Below are 23,146 nucleotides of genomic sequence, written 5' to 3'. Positions count from 1 at the left end.
GATTCCTTCCCACTCATTAGAACATATCACTATCTAAGGGAGTCTGGGTGGTTCATTTGGTTAAGTGTCCCACTTTTGTTTATGGCTCATGTCATGATCTCACAGTTATGAGTTTGAGCCCCACACCAGGCTCTGGGCTGACAGCGTGGAGACTGCTTGGAATTCTCTCTCTCTCTCTCTCTCTCTCTCTCTCTCTCTGTGCCCCTCCCCAGCTCACAAGCATGTGCATTCTCTCTCTCTCAAAATAAACATCACACACACACACAAAAGAACTTATCACTATCTAATATGTCCTACATTTGACTCATATTCATTTTGCTATATTCCTACATCAAACTCTATGTTCCTTGGGGGGGAGGGATTTTGATGTTTTGTTCACTGCTGTATGTAGAGCAGTTTAGGGAATATAAAATGTACTCAATAAATATTTTCTGAATGAATAATTAAATGAGCACAAAGCAAAATGTTCCTGGAGAAAACACTCTCTGTGAAGTAGTTTTTAACAAACAGTAAGTCAAAGTCCTCTAACACGATCTGTAACCATTCCTAAAGCCAAAAATTGCTCTTTATCTTTCTCACGCTAACACGAAGAGAAACTGCTACCAGATTTAGAAAAACACAGCCATACATTTAATGTAAATTCTTTATTTTATGGTAAAATTGAGGTCAACAGTGACGATAATTCAATTCTATTTAATTAGTATAGGCTGAATGCGTAAGAAGTGCAAAAAATAGCTAATTGAAGGCAGAAACAAGATGTTTCCTGGTGGTTAAATTAATATTCTTTTCACAAAATTATGCTGCTTCTCCTTATTTAAGACAATGAACAGTCTTTGGCCAAGTGGGAGAAAGGAGAGGAGTAACCACATAAAGGGATTCTGAGGGGGAAAAAAAGGAAAGAACAATGAAATAGAAAAAGACACGCCGTCTGAATCATTAAAGATAGGCCCATCCAACATTAACAGTTCGTAGCTAAAAAGAAAGAAGTTCAACTGTAACAAAGACAAGCATAAGGACAGGCTCAATCTGGTTTTTCTTTTTCGTAGGAAGAAATAAAATAAGTAAAATGTTTACCACTTTAAAGAAGTGAGAGGTTGACATTAGCTTTGTGATCATCCTTAGTGTCCAGGTCAGAGTTTTCATGGCATATAACCAGCTGAGTTAGAAACCCAGAGTACAGACATAATGAGAGGAGTAGGAGTTAAAAGATGATACTGTAGAAATATCTGAGATACTGGGTTCATGGTCTAGGATCATAAATGTGTTTAAATCTGATTCTTTAAGCCACCTAAAGCTCTGTGAAGATGCAGGATGATCCACATTCAAAAATCACTTAGTTTTATTTTGCTGAATAGAGCCATATACCATGATAGACCATTTTCAATTATGAGATGGCTCAGAAAGTGTGTTTGAATTCAGAGAATGTTGAGACCCTATGCTTTTCAGTACTGAGAATTTAATCTTTCATTTGAAAGAATAAAATCTATCCAGTGAAGTTCCAATTATAGATTTCATAATGAATTCTACTTATTGCTTCCTGGACCTATCAATTCCATTAATGGATGAATATCTCTTCTGAATCATAACTCAAGAAGAAATGTCACTATTTTACCAATGATATTTATATCAGAAACAATAAGACAATGAGCCCATTCTGCTTGGATGCGTTGGTCATTTATGCATAGCAATTGGAATTCTGGGGAAAATGCCAAAGATAATCAAACTGCATACGGATATTAAGATAAAATTATATGCTTTTCATTTCAGACATTTCAATGGGGGTAGGAGAGAGAATAGAGCTCTGATTTTTATAGTGCAATGGGCAGGGAATAGGGGAGCAGGAGTCAACAAATTATCAAATACAATTCCACAAATTATATGAAGCAAGATTATAAGGATTCCTAGTTACTTTAACAGAAATGTAAAGTAACTGACCTATGAAGCATTTATATTGACCAGAGTCCAACATAAAAAATAAAAGAATTCTACTGGCCTAATTAACAATATTAAAATATTATTTGGAATCATACATATATATAAATAATTATGTTGTACACCTAAAACAAATAAAATGCTATATGTCAATTATATCTCAATTAAAAATATTGCTTGTTTTACATAAAATACAAACCCTTTACACTTAGGAACAGAATTTGTGTACAAAGACAAGATGCTTAAATAAACCAGTTAGTAGTTGCAACAATCATTGTCTTTAAATTTGTTTGGAAAGAATTAAAAAAAAAAAAAAAACCCATTACTTAAATTAATGTGCAGTTTGCACACGTTCACAGTATACTCAGGGAGAATTCAAGTTTAAAAAGAGTGAATCAATAGTATTCAGAAATGCATGTTATTTCACCCAATAATAAATTCTATGCCTTTTCCCCTCCATATTACTCTACCACAGTACAATCTTTGAAACTCAAAACTTTAATTCTAATTTTTAAAACGTAGCTCTTTAATAAAAACGGTTATAAATATCAGGTGAGGTTCTTTTCAAGTCCAACATATCAGAACTTTCACATACAAAATAAATGTCATAATCTTGTCATAAATGCTGTCATCCTGTTAGAAGATCCTTATTTTCATGGATTCTGTTACCTTAAGATGTATTTGGAATGTTTCTTTTGGAAATACGCATGAACTATCATTAGGCTATATTAACAATTCATTTCAACCAAAGAATCTTATCCAATTTAAGCACTTTAAGCACTTATTACTCAGTCATATTTAAAGTATCAGCTAATTACAAAATATTTAGTCTGTAACAAAAGATAGGAATTTGCTGTATTGCCATTATTTGAATGAATGTGAACCACAAGCCTTGGAAGGAATTCCAAAAGAGCTTCAAAAGTGCTTTCAACAGTGATAATAGCACTGAAACAATAACACTAATATGTAATCTCAAGACCTTAACATGGAAGAACATTTACCTATAAATTCTGTTAAAAAACAAAACAAAACAAAAACACACACACAAACCTTATTTATCTCTTACATTCATTCCCTTTATAACTGAAACCCTTAATTTTAGGTTTTACATGTAAAAAGCATCAAAAAAAATTTATTTTCTTTTCATTTCATATGAATTTATCATTCAAATTACCTGAATTTCATCGTATCAAATAAAATATTAACATTTCTAATTCTAAACACTATGAACTTAAAACAAATCCTACTTAACAATGTTTAAATGATTCCTGTAGATTTGGTTAGTGGGAAAGGTTCTGAGTTTTGAAAATGATAAAAAAAAGATTTTTATTTGGGAGAAATCACCTAAGTACTTATATAATTTTAAGCAGTCTCACACATAGGCAACACAAATAAATTGCTTAATCTGATGAACTTTCAAAATGTATTTTAATCTCATTCCAAAAAGAAAGAAAATTTCTAAATACAAAGACATCTCATTCAGTCACATTTAATATACATTCAGCAACTTAAAATATTTAAGGATTCAATATTTTCATCTTTTATAATTTCAATATATTATATATTTAATATATAATATATATACAATACATACAGGTAGTCAGCAGGATTAAAGTAATTTTTTAAAAGTCAGATCAATATTGATAAATATTTTTAGACTATTAAAAGAACTATATTTAGGATCAAAGAATAAAATAAAATATGGGAGTTCCAAGCCTAACAGCAAATGTTCATATAGCCAATCATTTTAAAAGATCCCTCAAGTTGGATAAAATACATTTTAAAACAATACTCTTGCTACTCTCAAGCAGCAATACTTGTAGATATTAACCATGTACATCTCCATTAAATTTAAAATTACTATGCAGCTTTCTTTACTGTAATATACAGTAGCTATTTCTTCCTTTCTGTTGGATTTTGCCATTGTTGTTATTTGAAGAGTGACTAATATATTACCAACAGAGGTGACTTTAGCTCCTTTCCCTCCTCCAAAGCATGGCTCAGTTTGAAGATTGTTCTATAGGCAGCCACTATGAATATTAACAGTACCGTTATACCATTAAGAGCAATCGATCTAGAACTAGAGTCATATGAGAAGTTTCAAAGACTGCTGGAGGTTTCTGTAAACCAAGGTAATCATAAGTATTACCTCTGTAGATAGCCCTCTCACCATCAGTTAATACAAGGAGTTAAAATTCCAATGCCACAGTATAGTAGTTAATAATCTACTCTGTAATTTTAAATATTATACCATTGATTCACCCTGAGAATACAGAGGAAGCATTTAAAACAAGATATGCTGATATGTCTTTTTCCTTTGTATTTGCTTTCTTCTAGTTTCCGATAGCCCTTCAAGGGCACAGATATTTCAATTCAAAGTGTGGCTTGGATATCCTTTTCTGTTAATGGAGATTCATGCCACAGTCAGATACTGGTGATAGAAAAGCCCAAAAAGGCTTGTAGAAAAGAGACAAGCAGCAATCCACCAGGTCAGAAAAGACAGAAGTCCCCGAAAAAGCAGAGGAGTGAAAATGTTTTTTAAGCTGCTCAGTGCCACTGTTATTTGTGTAACAGTTACCTTCATCTTCCCATCAGTAGATGGCAATTCAGAGTAAACAGAATTGGAGGGTAGACTATTATCCACTGGCAAGGTAGAGATAGATTCTGGATAAATCCCCCAGGAATGATTACCTAGAAAATTCAAGACACAAGTAAAACTTGGACAATGACTAATTTCAAAGCTTCTAATTAAAAAAATAAAATAATTTTTTCAACTTATACTTGAAATTGAGAACAAGTTTAGTGGTACAACAAATTATTTCACGTTGAAAATAAAGTAAAATAACCTTTCTACATACCTGGTAAAAATTCATTTAACTTGACTAGACTACAGTCTGGCCTTATCAGTAAAAGTACACATAAAAAGTCTAATTTACTTTTAATTAACTGCAGTAAAATCTGGTAAAATAATAAAAACATTTTTTTCCTTGTATAATACATTAATCAACTACCTCTACTGCAGTGACAGGGACAGACTCAGTAACTTCTTAGAAATCTTTTCTACCTCTACAATATCAGAATAAATTTCTTTCTCAGAAACTATCTATGATTTCAATGTGAGACACTATTAATAGCTAGCTTCCAGAAACTTTTTCATCATATATTTTACTATGTTGGATAGGATATGAGTCACATAATTTATAATTGAGCTACTTCTTTAGGTTCCATAGATTCCTAAAGGCCATTTACATCTGTCATCAGCTCTACAGTATCTACTAAGCACACCCAACTAATACTGCTAGTTCCTTTGGGCTTCTTAAACCCCCACACTGGCTGATTGCCTGATCTAAGCAAAGGGAAATGGTCAATACAATAATGGATAGCTCTCAAATAACACCACACAGGAACTTGATAGTTTAGTGAACAGACTTATGGGAGAACTTTGTTCTTCCACTGAGAAATCTTTATCCTGTCAATATCTACAGTAGACCTCACTACAGGATCTTGCAATTCATATAAATATACAAGGACCTTACAATAATTTAAACGGTAGGCACTAACAAAAATCTTGTATCATCCTCTTACAACACAAAATAACTAAGACCAAGAGTGCTCATTCGAGTTTCTCAGTAAATTTTGCATTTAACCTTCAGCAAACAATTCTTACGAACAAATAGAGCATAATATTATAAAAATATATGGACTTGAGTTTTCAAATCCAAGATGATGAATCAACTTCTACAGCTCAAAGTTTTCCATGTTTCTTCTTAAAGCTTTTACAGAAAACAATTTTAAGAGGCCTATTTCTTTGTAGGTAACAAAAAGCATTATTAATTATAGGCAGAAAGGAAACTGACACCCTTTCTCATCACCAGGGCATGCCTACCTAGTGTTTTCAAAAGCAGAGTCGTGTGAAGCAGCATTACCAGAGGGGCCACGTACTGCAGTGCAATGACACAAAGGTAATAGAAGACTCGAGCCACCTGCAAACAACAACATCCTTAAGTGTCTAATACGGTGAATGTGTTATGGGTGAATTTAACTTTCATGTAATTATCAAAATGAATTGCTTAAGAGATAAGTAATTCCATCTTGGGAAGGAAGCTAAATGCTAATAAGTCTACACTTCATTATAAATGCCCCCAAATGGACTTCAGAAAGGCTTAGTTTGAAAATGAGTTTTTTAAAATGTGAAAATATTAAAATAAATTCCTTAAAAATAGCTCTTCTTAAGCGATTAATATAAATTGGAGAAAATAATCACTTAAATTCAAATGGCATATTCAGTTACATTTCAAATATAAAATAAGATGCGAAAATCTCTAGACAGACACCAAAACATCAAATAAAAATAACATGCCAAGTCATTAACCCCTCATAAATAAAAACATTAAATCCCCATTCTATATGAACATATTCAACTAAAATTTGAGGTAAAACTATAAAGAGTGTGGAAATTTGTACAGTAAAACAAAAGAAAAGTGTTTGAATCTTGATAAATGTCCCTGACTATGAAAGAAGAGTGAAAAATAGGGGACCCAACATCAAAATTCTAAAAAAGACAAGATCAGGTTATATAGATCCAGTTAACTATAATGGTGCATGGATTCCTAGCACTTTCCTTCTCTGGAATTCACATTAAGTTAAATGTTTACATTTCATGCTCAAATACTTGGAAGAATGTTAAATGGAATTAATTTAGTCACTAAAACTAGTGTTTCCTACCTCGTAAGTCTTAAAGGCTAGACATAATATATTGTAGTATTTTCCAAATCAGTTGGGGGTCCCATTTAGCAATAGTAGACATACTATAGCCTTGCAACCCAAACTGTATGATACTTAAAGTACTAAGGCAGGAAGAGGACTTGAGATTCTTTCTTCACTTCGCCCCACAATCAGATTGAGGTCTCTTAATATGTATCAACTTATGATTATACCATTTATTTTCGTTAAGAGTATGATGGGATGAAATTACTATTAAAGGAAATCAAAGGCTTTGTTTTCTTACAGTATACAGTGTTTGTTATTTTTCATTGTGACTAGAGTATGAAACTTACCATTTTCTGTAGCTCGACTGTACTTATTCGCCCTGCTTCTTTCTTCATCTGATCCACACATTTCTGGGCTAAGTTTAAGTAAGCTTGCAGGTGACTGCGCATCATGGCCAACCGCAAAGCACACAGCAGGATTATTAGCCAGAGTCGCAAAGTATCAAATGTAGCTTCTGTCATTCTACAGGTCAAAAAGTTGATACGGTGCTCTCAAAAACCAAAATATGTTAGCATCTAGTTAAATATGTCAATTTTCACCATATAAAACACAGGATATCTATACGTAGCTACAGTTGGAGATATAAAACAAAAGTATCCCACTATACTACAGCCTTACTATAGAATACTTTGACTTGCACAATAGAACTAGACAGATAAATGGATCATGAAAGTAAAGTAGTAACATATATCTACAAGAAAAAAGCAGAAAGTACAAGGGATCCTCTTCTCTATCTACCCTTGTCTGTGAAAAAAAAAATTGGTTGTGAAATGAAGAGAAGTGGAGTGCTCTTAAACTGGAGAGTTTAAGAAAAAAAGGAAACTATAGGGGACTGCACGTGGAACTACCAAGTCAACAACCCATACCTAGAGTTTTGTCTGATTATACAGATATTTCAATATGACCTCTCTGCTGAGCTCCTGACTGGGATCATTGGAAAACCAGTAATTCTGATACATTATGAAGAAATCAGATGGCTCAGAATCCTCTCTATCAAGTCATTTAACCTATGTGCTCAAGCTGGCTCAGCTGTGAGCAATTCCTCAAGACTAAGATGAGGGTTCCAGGTGAGAAGATGTACCCTTATGATGCTTTTTCAGAGAATTTTAGAAAGAAGAGGTAACTTCTGATGTCCTTTTGTGGTTTAATGTTTTTAAAAGACCATGGTTTCTGCTTTGATAAAAGGTAACACTGTGAGTAATTGGAAAGTAACACCTAGACCACGCTCAGCATCTCTTTTAATCTCTAGCACATATCAGGTGCCTAATATAGGACAGTGCACTATGTGAAATTACTTTTTAAAAACTTTGTGAATCTTTCAAGTTAAAACTGCCATTAAGACTTACTTGTATGGGGGAAAAACATTACAACTTCAAAAGATACTTCCCTAGTTCATTAAGATTAACTCTTAAAAAAAAAAAAAACCATCATGGTCATCACTGATTGAGTACTCCAAGACAAATATGTACCAGGATCTAAAAGAAATACATTAATATAAAATGTATACTGTGTAGTCAATGACTAGTCAAGGTTTTCCACTTTAATTCTGGTGAGGCAGAGCAGTAAAGGAAACATTTATTAAGCACTTACTTCCAGCTGGTTGCATTACATGTATTCTTTCATTTAATTCCAATGACAACTTTGTGAGGTAGATACTATTATCTTCATTTTCCAGATGGGGAAACAGAGGCTCAGTGAAGTTAAATAATCTCCCTCAAGTGACAGTTTCAGTGAAGATCACAACTGGGGTTTGAACCAGCTTTGTCTGATTCTTTCTATTACTCTAACATGGTTCCACAAGGCTAATGAGTTAATATATCAAGTGCAGTTATTAGCACCTTTTAATAAATTGTTTCTATGTTTCCTTACTGTCTAGTTCTGTTAAAAGGGGAAATATAACCTAATATTAGTTAATAATGTTAAGGCATTATTTTAAAAATTTGATAGGTATAATGATAATATTATGTCGGAAAATGCCCTTATTTCTTAGAGGTGCATACTAAAGCTCTTAGGGATAAAAATATTAGACTTCTAATTCACTTGAAAAACTACTACATCAAAAAACAAACCAAAAAAAGGGGAAGGAAATATGGAAAATATCAACAACTCTTATAATGGCTGAACATGAGTTTCCATTTGTACTACTCATTATTTCCTCTATAATTTTCACAATTAAGGGGGGAAAAAAAAAAGAACTGCAGAAAGTATCTTGAAAACAGGCCCCAAACCAGAAAAATGTCAGGTAACAACTAGACATGATGTGAGGAAGCAGAAAAACTTACAAGTGTGCAAGACAATATTGGTGTGGATTAATAATTGTTCACATTCATAAAAAGGTTAAATGATGATTTGCCAGTAGCTTCAGTTTTAGAACACATCTTTTAGCATTTCTATTTATGTTTTAAAAGTACAGTGTCTTAATATTATCATTAAAAAATTTAAATACAGGAAATACCATTTTGAAAAAGTTACGATTCAATAAGGAAACAAAAAATAGCCACCAGATACCCATACTTACAAAGGGACACTTTCTTTACCCAGTGGTGGGTTCATAATGTAGTCTTTGGTGATTGGTTTAACCCAGAGCAGAACCATAAATAAAGGAGCCAAGAAGTTGATATGAAGTAATGTTCTGAAAGTATGTAAGAAAAAAACATAAAAATCCAGGAATAAAATACATTAATAAACTACAGGAACTTGGAACTTAAAAAATGAGGTAGAAACTTATTTTCAGTATTCTGTAATAAGGTATTACTGACATCATTATTTTTTTTTATCCTTATCACAGGACACTGATCTGAGCCCCTGCAAAACTACCTCATTATCTGAATTTTTCAGATGAGAACATTTAGATTCAGGAAAGCTAAGTGACTTGCTCATGGGAGTATCACAGGTTAAAGGCAGACCTAGCACTAAAATCAAAATCTGTTCAGTTCTGTTCTAGTGTTCTTTAACAATCTCCCACGATATCCCTGCTTTAATACACAGGTACTTAAATGATTCCCTAACTTTCCACAGTCAACGAATCCAATGGATTTTCAGTATACAGGCATCATCTTTTGATACTTTTTCAGTGCAGCTAAAACAAAGTGCCTCCTTACTATGTATAAGAAAGAAACAGTGTTAGCAAGGTCCAAATACTAGCAGGCATAGGGCACATGGAACCTACTGCAACAACTTACACATAAGCAAACTTTCAAAATGCAATGATCATGCATAATGTTTGAATAAGACTATTAAAATCATGATTCAAATATTTTTATTTCCTCATATTATGAACATGCCTGAAATGAATTTCCCTATCCTGTATGTACCAAGGAAATTTACATTACTCCAGAAAACCAAAATACTTGATACACTAAAAGGTTTTAGGTCTGAATTATAATTCATTGTTAATTAATGTTCTAAGTCTGTATCCCACAAAGGCAGATGACTACTAAAGACAGTTCTTATTTTAGAAAAAGACCAATTCTTCTGTTTTATTACCATACATTGCTTCATGATTAACCACAGTGAAGGGCTTAACTGGACAGTTTTAAATACATACCATGCAACATTTTAAAATCATCACTACAATGCAAATGACAGTGACCTGTGTGAGGAAACAGGCCTGGGTCAGAAACCCATGAAAACCTGACCGAAAAAGGTGGAACTCTGGTTCTAAGCTCTGGCATTAAAACACATACTAGTGCCTGGTGGTGGGGGTGAGGAGAATGCCGTGCTTTGTGCCAGTCCTGCTATTCTCACAACAGAACAAGCTTGCCCACACTCCTGTATCATGGCAGAGTGCTAAAACACAATCGGGGGCTGCAATGAACTGAAAATAAAGCTCCCAACCCCAAAGGGAAAATTTTTTTAAAAAGAAGCTACATTTTACTGAAAAGGAAAAGAAGATAGGCTCCCTCCCAACCCTAAACTACCACCAAATGCTTTAAATGTTTTTATAAAGTGATTCTTTCATCCCCCAGCCTGGGTAAACCACCGGGTGCGGGGGAAGAAAGCAGCAGTATTAGGTATGCAGTGTTGCTAGGGAACACTCTAGTATCAAGGAGCAGCCCACAGCGGTTTCAGTAGCTGGTGAAGGGCTCCCCTCCACCCACCCTTTCAGCTTATTTAAATCCTAACACTGGGGTTAGTGGACTGAAGTGTGTGTGTAGAGAGGAGGGGGAGAACCAGGTTTTGTTTTAAAAGAAGCCATTAGAGAGATGGATGGATGTTGGGAGAAAAGCAGGATGTAGCCAAGAGCATGCTGAGTAAAAAGGAAGGGAAAAAAGAGGGAGGAAGAAGTGGTTACTGGGAAGTGAGAATAAGTAAACACACACATAGAGCATATGCCGAAAAATAGAGGTAAGGAGAAAACCAAAAAGACTGCAAAATTAAAATAAAGGAAAATGACATAGGTAAGAGAGGTAATGTGAAAAGACTAGAGAAACAATTTCATTAAATACAGGGTTTTAAAGAACAGAAATGTTGGGAAAAATGATCACTCAGAGAAACTCAAAGATTATATACACAAATATCAAAATGGAATATTCTCAACTTGGGCTTCTACTGCAAAACATGAAGACAAGACGGAAATTTGGTCTGGATATGAATTCAGAGAGATATAAACCTGTCGTTCTGCCAAGGTGTCTAACAGTCAACAAAAAACATCTGTAACAACCACAAAGAATATGGTAAATGGGTTTTGAACTATATGTGGAGATTCACATATTATTTCTCCATCCTAAATTTCATCCAGGATTTCTCCAATCCTAAAATAGGATTTGGCAGTTAAAAGTAATCTATGATATTTAACACTGTACAGTATCAGCAATCTCCAAATAAAATAATGTATTATTTTAACAAGGGTCTCATAAACAGATCAATAATTTAAAAAGAAAAAACAAAACTTATTTCTTATGTACAAAATTTTAACTTTCAAAACAATAAAAACATTTTAAGTAAAAAATTATTTGCATAAAATTATTTACATAAAATTTAAATAAAATATTTTAATCAAAATGTTCTGATTAAAGAAAATTTCCACAGATCCTTAGTTCAATTATAGGGAGTATTTCATAAACACTGACTTCTGACTTAAAAAGAACCAACAGAAGTACTGACATTTCCATTTTAACAAGTGAAAAGGAAACTGAGTAAATGATACATGTTTTTAAACATAGGACTTAAAATTTAGAAGTGAATAAAAGAAACCTGCTTCTAGAAGAGGAAGTAGTATGACATCAAACGGTTATTAATTTTTAATACAATAATTTATTATTTCATTACAATAATATACCTTCATTAAGATGGAAAACATATATTTATCTGCATGTGCTTATGTACATTTTCCGCTTACTGTGTAATTTTTTCTGTTGCCAAATTCAGGGCATCCAGATGCATTTGAGCCAGTCGTAATCCAGGAAATGTCAAAAAAGCCCCAATGAGTGAACAGAAAATAGCCAGGAAAAATTTGAAGGTAAGTTTTGAAACAGGACCCCTATAAATAAAAAAATAAAAATAAAAAAAGTAAGAAGTTCTCTAAGTTAACTTTCTAGGAATTGCCTTTCTTCTAATCCATTACTTTACAAACCACAATAATAACTAATAAAAACTAAGTAAACTTTTACAAAAAGAGTTCTCTTACTCAATTATAATGAGCCATATTTGGGTGAACTATAAACTAAATCAGGCCTCTCTAGCCACATTGGTAACAACCCAACCTATAAATTCAACACAGAATTTGATATACAACTCAGTATAAAGTTATTTAAGGAATTAAACCAAATAAGAATACAAATAAGAATTCTATGAAACATACTAACTTTATACACATGTAAAAATTACGAGCAAGGATATTTCTAAAAGGGGCAATCTACTTAAAAAGAAATCCTCACAGATTAAAAACAAAAAGCCACAAAATGCTGTTGTACAAAAAAATGGAAAAATTAAAATTTAAGTGATACTTAGTATTTATAAAAACTTACTGAGATTCTAAACCTTGCTTTTCAAGAAACTGCATCGCACTATCTGAAAAATTTGTAAACCCTGCAGGGAGAGAAAAGAAAAATTCTTAATACAGAATCTTTCTTTGGAAATAAACTGTTAGAAAACAGAACATCTTAAATGTTGAAGTGACTAGCTTAGCTCTTTCATGTGCTAATTAGTATGCCATAATGCAATAAAATTTGGTTATTAGCAGGAACAGTCTTTGAAAACATCCCTTTGATATTTGTACATTCCATAAGTGTGCATAAAATTTGCATTAAAATTTGCATCTTTATCTATGTGAGTAAACTTTAGCACTGTAGAAACTTACTTAACTGTAAGGAAAAAATGGGGAAGGGGTGCATTTTTGAAAAAAGGTAACAAAAAATTCAGCTAAAACAACTACAAAAAAAGGAAGATCTTATTTAAGAATAATAAAAGTTAATTATTTAGGACATTACAGAATAAACACCTCAACCCTAATTTTAAAAATGTATCAGATATAAAAATTAAATAATGAAGTAAAAAATATTAACATTTGATAAAGCAAAATTGATTTTTAAAGTAATTTGAAATGATTACCTGTTTCGAGTCCAAATTCCAGATAGTTTTCTGTTACAATCAAGACTGCCATTGCTTTCACAAAGAAAAAAAATCCAAAAGTAACACAGACTGATCTTTCACCACCATCTTCGACTTTAAAATAGTGTGTAGTTAATGAAAATAGAACTTTGCTGCAGAAGGAAAAGTTCAGGAAAAACCACAAGTAACTTTGTGGGGAGTTAAATACAACCATCTTTACAGGATTTGAACTCCAGTAAAATCTGACTACAACATTTATTTTAATTCCGCAACATCATTATCTACAAGGTACCCTTTGGAAGGAAGTGACAAAGTAATGAAAATCTGATTAGTCTTCCAGGAAATAGGACATAAAAACAAGCAAATTTTAGCAAAGCTTATAACATTTTTAAATTAATGAAAAGTGCATACACACATTAAACTGTGTAACTAGGGAAAAAATCTATTTCTATTTTATCTGACTCAAATTTTACTGGGAGAGTATTACAACAGTTTTATGAAATAGGTTCCCAGTGACATGAAACACCAAGGTAGAGGTTATTTTAGGGAGCTATCTTTTATTGGGCATGTTTTTCAAGTAATTTAGAATTAAACACACAAACACACATCACAGAAATCTGCAAACCATCCAATAATTCAAAATTTGAAAATTACTAATAGCCACTGGTAAACTGTGTTATCTGGGATCATCATTTCACAGTACCATTAAACAAAAAACTCCAGAGAAAATAAGTTCTAGTTGAGCACTCAAAAACAGCCAAAGGTTCAACATGCTCACCTATCAAAACAAAATTAAAATGGTTCAATCTTATACAAAAATATTAAAGAGATTATTTTATCTGAGCCCTTCCCACAACTGACCAAACCAGTGGATGATCCAAAGCTAGAACCCAGGTTTCCATTATATCAAATTGTTCTCCTTGAAAGCATAAACCTGCCAAACAAAATAATAAAGTGCTTGGCAAAAAAAAAAAAAAAAAAATCTAGAAAAGCAACTTTTACATCAACTATGTGTCAAGCATGACAAACAGTAACAGCTGTAACCTAGTATTTATAAGTGCTAGGCCTTACCAATTAACTCATTTCACTCTCACCTTAACCAACTATTACCATTACTTTATATATTTAAAATTTTACTGGCACAAAAGGGTTAAGTAACTTGCCCAAGATCACACAGCTAAATTAGAGGAAGCAGGGATTTAAATCTAGATGATCTGAATCCAGGGAGTATTCACTTAACTTATTATACTCCCTCTTCTAAACTGTAAACAGCACCTAAGTTATATGGTAGTTGAGTAGTACCACTTGAAACCTTCTAAAAATAGAGGTGCCATGATAGATGTGAATAGTTCAAAACATTCTCATAATCAGAAGAATCCTTCTTCATGAAAAGTTAAGAAAGGGTAAGAACTCTCTTCCATGTTTCTTAAAAAAGTATTCCTTTCTGCCCTATTTAAAAATGGTTAATATACTTATTACCCATTCTCTATTTCTTTTGGATATTCCCTAGGATACTGGGTATAAATGGAGCATCACAGCTACACTAGTTAAGGTCACTTATCATAAAGTAAGACAATTTAAAGTAATAAAGATAGATGACTGTTTGGCATTTTTCAAAAGGAACTTGAAATAAACCTCCACTAGAATGCAAAGTTAATTATATCAAAGATTCTTATCCCTTGTTCATTTCTGTAGTTAGAATGCCAAGAAAAATGTCTGGCATATAGTAGGTACTCAAACAATTAGTGAATGAATTTTGCCATAGAAATAATGTTTTTACAAGGTAGTTTAGGTAAGCTGAAATAGTAATGAGTCTATGTTTTCAGGGTAAAATAGATTTTTTGAAGAATGATATCAAAAACAACACTGTTTCCCCGGAATAATATACTCAAAGTAGAAAACAACGCAGAAAAAGTTTTAGTCTGGGGCACTTGGGTGACTCAGTCAGTTCAGCATCTGACTTCAACTCAGGTCAAGATCTTGCAGTTCATGAATTCGAGCCCCATGTTGGGTTCTGTGCTGATAGCTCATAGCCTGGAGCCTGCTTCTCCCTCTGCCCCTCCCCCGCTCTCTCTTCCTCTCTCTAAAATAAACATTAAACAATTAAAAAGAAGTTTTAATCTAACGATCTGTTTTTTTCATTGGTAATAACAACAATATAAATTACTTACCACCCATGGTTACGAATTTAAAGGATTGCCTGGGTTTTATAAAGGCTATGACTTTGTTTTCCTAAGGCTTATTTAGCTTATAGTTCCCCCTTTAAAATGTCAAAAAAAAAAAAAAAAAGTACAGGGCTCAGCCAGTCCCCCAGAACAGTGTGTGGGTATTTTGTTAACACCCTTTACTAAGCTCATTTTTTCAGTATCATCCCCTTCCTGCCTTTCACTGCTCTCATCTTGGTTATTTGCACCATAGCTCATCTCTCTTTCACACAAACCTGTCTTTTTCTTAAATGCCATGATGCCAGATAAATACTTCCTGTGATCTATTTTCCTAATTACGTATTAGTATTAGTGTTATTTTCTTTGAAAAAAATATAGTTTTGTATGCTACTTTATAGATCAAATGAATGTTCATGGGCTAATATTACAGGTGGAGATGCCACTTATAGCATTATTTCTCTAGAAAAATATTTTATTTCTAAGCATTTTTTTAATAAATTTTTAAAAATGCTTATTTTGAAAGAGAGAGAGAGGGAGGGGGTGGGGAGGACAGAGAATTCAAAGTGGGCTCTGCACTGACAGCAGAGAGCCAGATGCAGGGCTCAAACCCAAGAACCGTGAGATCATGATCTCAGCTGAAGGCAGATGCTCAATAGACTGAGCCACCCAGGCGCCTAAACATTTAAGAATACAATCTACATGTTAAGTTGGGTACTGACTACCTACAAAGTGCTGTACTAGAAATTAATTTCAACTTTTTAACCTATTTCTTCATAGACTATATTATTTACAATGCTACATTCTATAAATAAAGCACCTGATTTGCTTCTAAAGACCAGACAAAACCAGGTAATGGAAAGCTCGATGATAATCTCTAAACTTTTTTATTAAAAACACCTCTGCATGTTTTCATGTTTGCTATAATGAATACCTGCTTTAGGATACATATAACCAGAATACAATTATAGAACTTTAGCATACACCTTCTGAAGACATTTATCAGGCATTCTAAATGTCTTCTGATATCCACTGTAACTCAGGTTAAACATATACTTGGTTAGGTATTTGAACAAATTACTTCTTTAGTGTAAAAAAATAAGACTAATAAACAAGCAAATGCCAATAGTTTATAATTATTACCCACAGCAAATATTCAGCACCCTAACAGAAAATTATCTTGCTCAATTTAAGTTTGTAGTACTCTGGTTATAGAAATATAGAGAAATCTGAAACTCTACTGAAGAAAAAAGCTAACCCATGCAAGAATAGGTATTAGTTTTCTATGATATTGAGCATAAGGGAGAAAGGGGAAGCTAAATTATTTTTATAAACCTTCAAGTCTTATAAATCGGCAAAACCAATAATCTCTGCAAATTAGAGTAAGAATTTCAAGAGTGATATTTACTTTGCACTTGTTATTCTGCAATGCAGTATTTTCTGATATTCCATGTGCTATTCCTTCCTAATTCTAAAATCAGCTAACATTACTGTACAAATTTTCCCTAAACATATTTGTCAATCCTCTTTCTATATTGGCTACTAAAAGCTACTAAATCATTTATAAACAATAAGAGTATACTGCATCCTTGCAGAAGTTGGCACGACTTTGTAATAATAGTCAGCTTAAGTAGGACTGTCAAATTGATAGGATGTCAATTTCAATTAAAATGACTAACGAGGGTTTAACAAAGCACATTTAGCTTCCACAGCATTTTAAGATGTAATGTGAATTATTTTTAACTTTTCTACAACTTAATCACTACATATATCTTACCACTATTTTTTTCTCCATTTCTATAATGCTCTCACATCAAAGACAAACACTGGTAGTCCATAGTTGCTTAAAATAAAAGTCTTTCCAAGGGGAAAAAAAATAGTAAGATTATATACCCAAGACAGGACCCTGACAGTAATCAAGAGTCTCCAGTGAGCAGAAATAAAGGCAAGGTCTGCAACGCCATCAGTGCAAACTTCTTCCATTAACCTGGTGAAAACACATTGTTTGCAATGAAAGATGCTTCTGAGAGGAGCCAGCTGTGTGTGCATGCAGAAAAAAAGTTACAAAGCATTAATTTAAACTACCTTGTGGGATAGTTTTCTAATTAACCAAAGTAAACACACTGTAATTTAAATTTACATTATGATTTTTTAGTGGTTCAATTACTAAAAAATACAAAGTTAAGACTTCTCTGCTTAAAACTCCCTAACTTCTCAGAGAAGAAAACAAAGTATTATACATGTAACATTCTATTATACCATTATTTTTTTAAATTATGCAATTTTAAGGGCATAACCTCATTATATCTATGATTAAGTGATATTCATCACTTCATTAAGAGCTGAAGCCAGGTTAACTGTGAAATTTACGAAAGCAAATAACAACAACAACAAAAATCTGATTTTTCAAATAAATAGGACTACTGAAGCTTTTCGCCATGTAAATGGTAGTGTGTCTTATAATGAAGTAGAGAATCTATCTCTGAGCACCAAGAAAGCAAGTTAGGAACAACTTTACAAGTCTTTTAAACTTCCCCTTAACTTTCAGCTTTTAAGGAGTGAAACACAAAACACTGCTTAAGAGTGATGGTGAAATTCTAGAACACAGATGCTCAAATTTTTCCCTCTAGGATATTCTGAATCTGTGTTCCTTACTCATTTAACTCTTCTCCATTACTTAAAAATAAAACAAACAAAGCTGGTGGTTCATTTTACTAGTATCAAACACTACAGGTCTATCTCTTCCTTGGCATAATAATAAGAGCTTACACGTTGGGGGAGAAAAAGGAAAGAGGAGTAAGATTAAAAAAGAAAATACACCCCCACCCCCTGCAATCACAACTGAACTGCTTTTGAGAACTAGCTATGATCTCTCCCATTGCCTGAGGGACCTAAGCCCAGGCTGGAAAAACACTGCTTCATTTTTACTGAAAATGGATACAAGAATCTGGAGATAATTTTCAACTCCTTTTACAATGAAGAAGAAAACAACATTTTAGCCAATTGGTATCAAATGACCAAAATGAAATTTCTCATAGATTTACACCCACCGCAAAACTCTGTTACCAAAGAATAATTAAATTACAAAATATGTCAACACTAAAGGAAAGAAAAAAAAAATCAGAGGCAATCTAATCCAGGCATGAGGCATAATCTTTTTTATATCACTACTACTTTAATCCATTTAACCACAAGCACCTAAAATGTTATAATTTCTGCATCCTCAATTCAAATTGAATACTAGGATGAATCTTAAAACCATGTATCCATTGAGTCCCAGATTAGAAATGTTCCCATAACCCAGTGTAAAATATCCAGAGTATTCTGAAATGTATTATGATCTGGCTATACCCGTATGTTCAAGCTTCCACTTAAATCAGAATGCTGTATTTACCATCTCCTAAATTTCACAGCTATATTGTCGTAAATCATAACCCACTACCTGAACTACCTTATTCCCCTCCCTCTACCTAGTCAAAGACTCAACTCAAGCTCCATATGCTTTATGAAGCTTACCATTAATTCTCCAGCCGAGACCATTCTCATCATTTTCTGAACTCAAAGCGCTCACTACTGTAATTCATTTGCTATGTATATCATGTGCTATCTTGAACTACAGTGTAACACAAATGGAAAGAAAGCATTCTCTAGATCTAGACTGCCTGAATGAATCTTGGTTCTACTGCTATTATGTGATCATCCATGTATAATTTCTCTGTGCCTCCAATGTCTCTTCACTTGTAAAACGCAACTAATACCTTTACCACCTCAGAGGGCTATTTTGAATATTACAGATTTATTTGTAGTTCTTGGCAATAACTTGTTTTCTATATAATGAAATAAAATACTAAACTTCCAATACCAAAAAAGTAGTATGGGAATGTATACTAGGACAAATAGATTATATAATAATAAAAAATTAAGTTATTTTTACTTCAGATACAATTCCAATTACGTTTAAATCTTTTAAGCTTTTCCATGAAAAGCTAATCTAGAAGGTACAATTCTCTATAAAACACAACAGTGTTGTGTCAGGCTGAAAACATAGGTATGAGTTGACCTCTGTATAAGTAGAAAATGGATGCCCAACTCTCCACCCCTTGTGCAGCCAAGTAACAAACTTCACTCTGATTCCAGCAGAAAATGAAGATTTAGCCTCTGAAGAAAGTGAATCTGAAGTACAAAATTTATGGGCACCTGGGTGGTTTAGTCAGTTAAGTGTCCGACTCTTGATTTTGGCTCTCAGGTCATGATCCCAGGGTTCCCGGGATTGAGTCCCACTCTGGGCTCTGTACTATCAGAGATTCTCTCTGGTAGGTATTCGGATTCTCTCTCTCCCACTCTCTCTGCCCCTCTCCTGGTCACACTGGTGTTCTCTCCCACTCTCTCAAAATACATTAAAAAATTAAATTAAGTTAAAAAATTAAAATTGAAGTACAGAATTTAGATTAAGGCAACTGTATTGAAATTAGAATAAATGAAAACCTACTCAAAGGTTTTCTCACCTTCAAAACATGTGCAACAGGCTCATATACTCAGGCAAGGAGATCAGACTCTCCTAGAGAAATCAAAAGGTCCAAAAGACCAATAGAAAATGACCTTATGATCTACCTGTAACAAAACTAGCTTCAGAATTACCAAGCTATAATCTCCAGTGAAGCTAATCAAGCCCTACTTACATATAGTTTCCAATTTGCTTAAAGTGCCTGACTCTCGAAAATAAAAGGAAAGCCAGGAATCTCCAGACATTAGAGCAGGGATCAGAAAACTTTTTCTGTTAAGGAACAGACAGTAAATATTTTAGGCTTTGTGGGCCATCAACAGTCTCTGTACCATATTCCTCTGTATGCTTCTTAATTTTTTTTTAAACAACCTTTTAAAAATGTTGAAACCCACACTCAAGAGCTATACAAAAACCGGACGCAAGTCAGTTCATCAATCCTTGCATTAGAGCGTAGCATCTTACATAAAAGAGAAAAAATGAGCAAAGGGGAAAATAACTTGTTGGAGAAAAGAAAGATGATACCACCTGAATAAAAAAAAAATTATATATATACAAATAGATACACACGTTTTTATACAAAGATATCTATACATGAGATATACCTGTATTTCATAAGGCTAAACAAAGATCAATACATCTTGGGAACAAGAGCAGGATGCTATGAAGGCATGGTTAGGTATCAAAAATAAGCTCAGAAAAAATTCAAATAGGACAGGCAAAATCCATTTTAAAAAATAGGTTTAAAAGATAAAGTTGAAGAAAAGTTCCGTCAAGCAGTAAAGGGTAACAAAATAAGAGAATCAATCTAGGGGGTACAATATCTGACTAACAAAAGAGACAGAAAGAGAACAGGGGGTGGGGGGATTACAAAAGGGAAGAAGTTATCAAAGGCATCATAAAATAAATTTCCAAACTCGAAGCTTCCAAATTAAAATAGCCCACCAAAAGCCCAGCACAAAGAATGAAATAAAGATTTCCAACATGGTACTACAAGATCACAAATCTTCAAAAACAAGACAAATGAAAACTGTAAAACTTCCTGAAAAGAAAAATAAAGAAAAACAAATCATATGAAAAAGATTACACATCATGACACTGTACTCCTTAACAGCAAAGTCTGACATTGGGTGTGATGTCTTCGGAATTATGAAGGAAAATACTGATGACCTGGAATTCTATATCCAGGTTAATGAGAGTACAGATAAGACAGCAGTCTAAAACTAGTTACTCTGCATGCACACTTTGGCAGAAAGCTCCAGCAAAATATATGAACAAACCAAAAAAGAGAAAAATGGTGAATTCTGGAAATGGGAATGAAACTTGGGAAAAAGGCAAAGAGAATTCCTAGATAACAACAAAAGGATGATTATCTAGCAGGCCTGAAGGGCAACCCTTCCAGATAAAAGCTAGAGAATGGAGGGTCTCCAGGAAGAGCATCTCCACAGGGACCAGTGGGGAAGGGGAGTGAGGGGGACATGGGGACAGGACACAACTAAAGAAGTTATAAGCAACCTTGAGGAAAGGTAATGGAATTAATAATAAATACAAGGAAAAAATAAATAAATATTTAAAAATGAAAAAATTATAGAAGCTATAGTACCTTATAATGCTCACATATGAATAATATTTATATAGGTTTAATTATCACTGAATATTGACAATTTTCAGTAAAATTATAAAATAATTAAACTAAGAACATAAAAGAGAGGAAGAAGCACAGAGGATGGCATAATTTAAGAAAAAAAATCCTCACCTATCAGAACTGAATTAATAGTGTAAGCATTATATTTAGAAATACAAAGATTTTTAAAAACCAAAATAATCAGCTAAAAACATGAGAAGTGGCAAGGAGGGTCAAGAAGGGGATTCTTGGTTTTTAACGCATTAAGAACTTTTGTCTACGTAACCTATGTGCACATATTATTTGATAAAAGTTAACATTTTAAAAAATTCAATCTAGATTTTAATAAAGTCTACAACATACCCCTCAACTCCAGAAAACAGTACATTGTGTCCTGGAGTTTAACAGAACCAAAACTACTTATGAATTCACAGTGTAAAGCACATGTATATGTTTTACTACCTTTTAAATCACGTGCACTGAAATTTTTTCCACATCCTATTAAAATATACCGAAATGTTAATGGTAATTAATACTAACCAACTGTTAGAAATGTTTCAATGCTGTGGAACAGTATCATCATAAATCCTTATGATTTCAAAACAATCTAATCATCCATCCACTGACAAAGACCTGATGTATAAACAACCCAGAACAGAACAAATATTTAACCTGTTTTATAAAGAACTAAACAGGCATTTTTCCAAGAGCTCTATTCTTTCTCCAAAATAAAAAAATCTGTGTATTTTCCAGCAATAACCCCAGTGCCTAACGGTTTATTCCTGGCCAGTTTATTGCTGAACCAACTGACATCTACCCTGGGATTATATTTTGTAGAATCTTCACCATGTTTCAACTCAAAACTCAACTGCTTGTTTTACCAAACTTTTAGAGCAATGTGTATTTTATTCAGTTAATATATAATAAGACCGAAGAGTAGTATATGATAATAGACTAAAAAACTTCCTGAGAAGGAGACAGACTTTTGCTAGCATTTGATGTAAGAGAATATAAATCTGGCTTTTTTTTTTTTTTTTTTTTAAACCGAAATAATTACACCATGGTACCCCATTTAGATTTCCTCACTGACAACTTTGGTAACTTTGAGATCACTTACAGAAACGTTCTGTACTAGCTGAGATAGTAACAAAGTTTCTTATTGAGCTACTTATCAAATTTCTCTAATACCTATGTAACAAATTATTTTGAAATTACTATTATGGAAATATTATTATTATTTCTCTATAAGTTCTTCCTGCTACCTTTATTATTTTCATAGATAACTGTTAATTAGACTTTCATAGTGAATATTATATTAGTAAATATTCAAAATTGTATATGCAAAACTACTGATGCAAGTGGACATTTTCAAAATTTTTCTTTTAATAATTTTTTTTCTTTTCCCTTTTAACCTTCAGTTCTTAGCTGAATGGATCACATACTTTAAGGGCTAATTTATTTTAGATCATAAAATTTCAACCTTTGAGCTAAAGAAAAACAGTAGGGGTGGGATAAATTTTTTTCTGCCACATGGCTGACATTTTTAAAGTTCTAATTCAATATCAACATTTTTTGCAACCGGAATTAGGCCATTATAGATGCAAA

General features: G+C 33.0%; 1 protein-coding gene across 5 annotated transcripts in view; it reads right to left on the bottom strand.

Annotated features, from left to right (window-relative positions):
* Positions 1–629: 629 nt before the first annotated feature.
* The window catches only part of TMEM161B (transmembrane protein 161B), a 71,476-nt gene continuing 48,959 nt past the window's right edge, over positions 630–23,146 (bottom strand). For 3 of the 5 annotated variants that reach the window (XM_060635409.3, XM_078448310.2, XM_060635415.3), the window contains 7 exons: positions 13,255–13,406; positions 12,672–12,732; positions 12,044–12,184; positions 9,221–9,334; positions 6,990–7,164; positions 5,819–5,915; positions 762–4,623 (listed from right to left, as the gene is read on the bottom strand). In XM_060635409.3, coding sequence (XP_060491392.1) covers positions 4,346–4,623; positions 5,819–5,915; positions 6,990–7,164; positions 9,221–9,334; positions 12,044–12,184; positions 12,672–12,732; positions 13,255–13,406 — 1,018 coding nt within the window. In that variant the 3' untranslated portion in view covers positions 762–4,345. Of the gene's footprint in view, positions 4,624–5,818; positions 5,916–6,989; positions 7,165–9,220; positions 9,335–12,043; positions 12,185–12,671; positions 12,733–13,254; positions 13,407–23,146 lie in introns of all 5 variants that reach the window. The other 2 variants (XM_060635410.2, XM_060635418.3) reach the window with 2 other exon arrangements.

The sequence above is a fragment of the Panthera onca genome, chromosome A1, assembly GCF_046562875.1.
Source record: "Panthera onca isolate mPanOnc1 chromosome A1, mPanOnc1 haplotype 2, whole genome shotgun sequence".
NCBI lineage: Eukaryota > Metazoa > Chordata > Mammalia > Carnivora > Felidae > Panthera > Panthera onca.
Note: the sequence above shows the minus strand (reverse complement) of the source record. Positions and strands in the feature narration are given on the sequence as shown.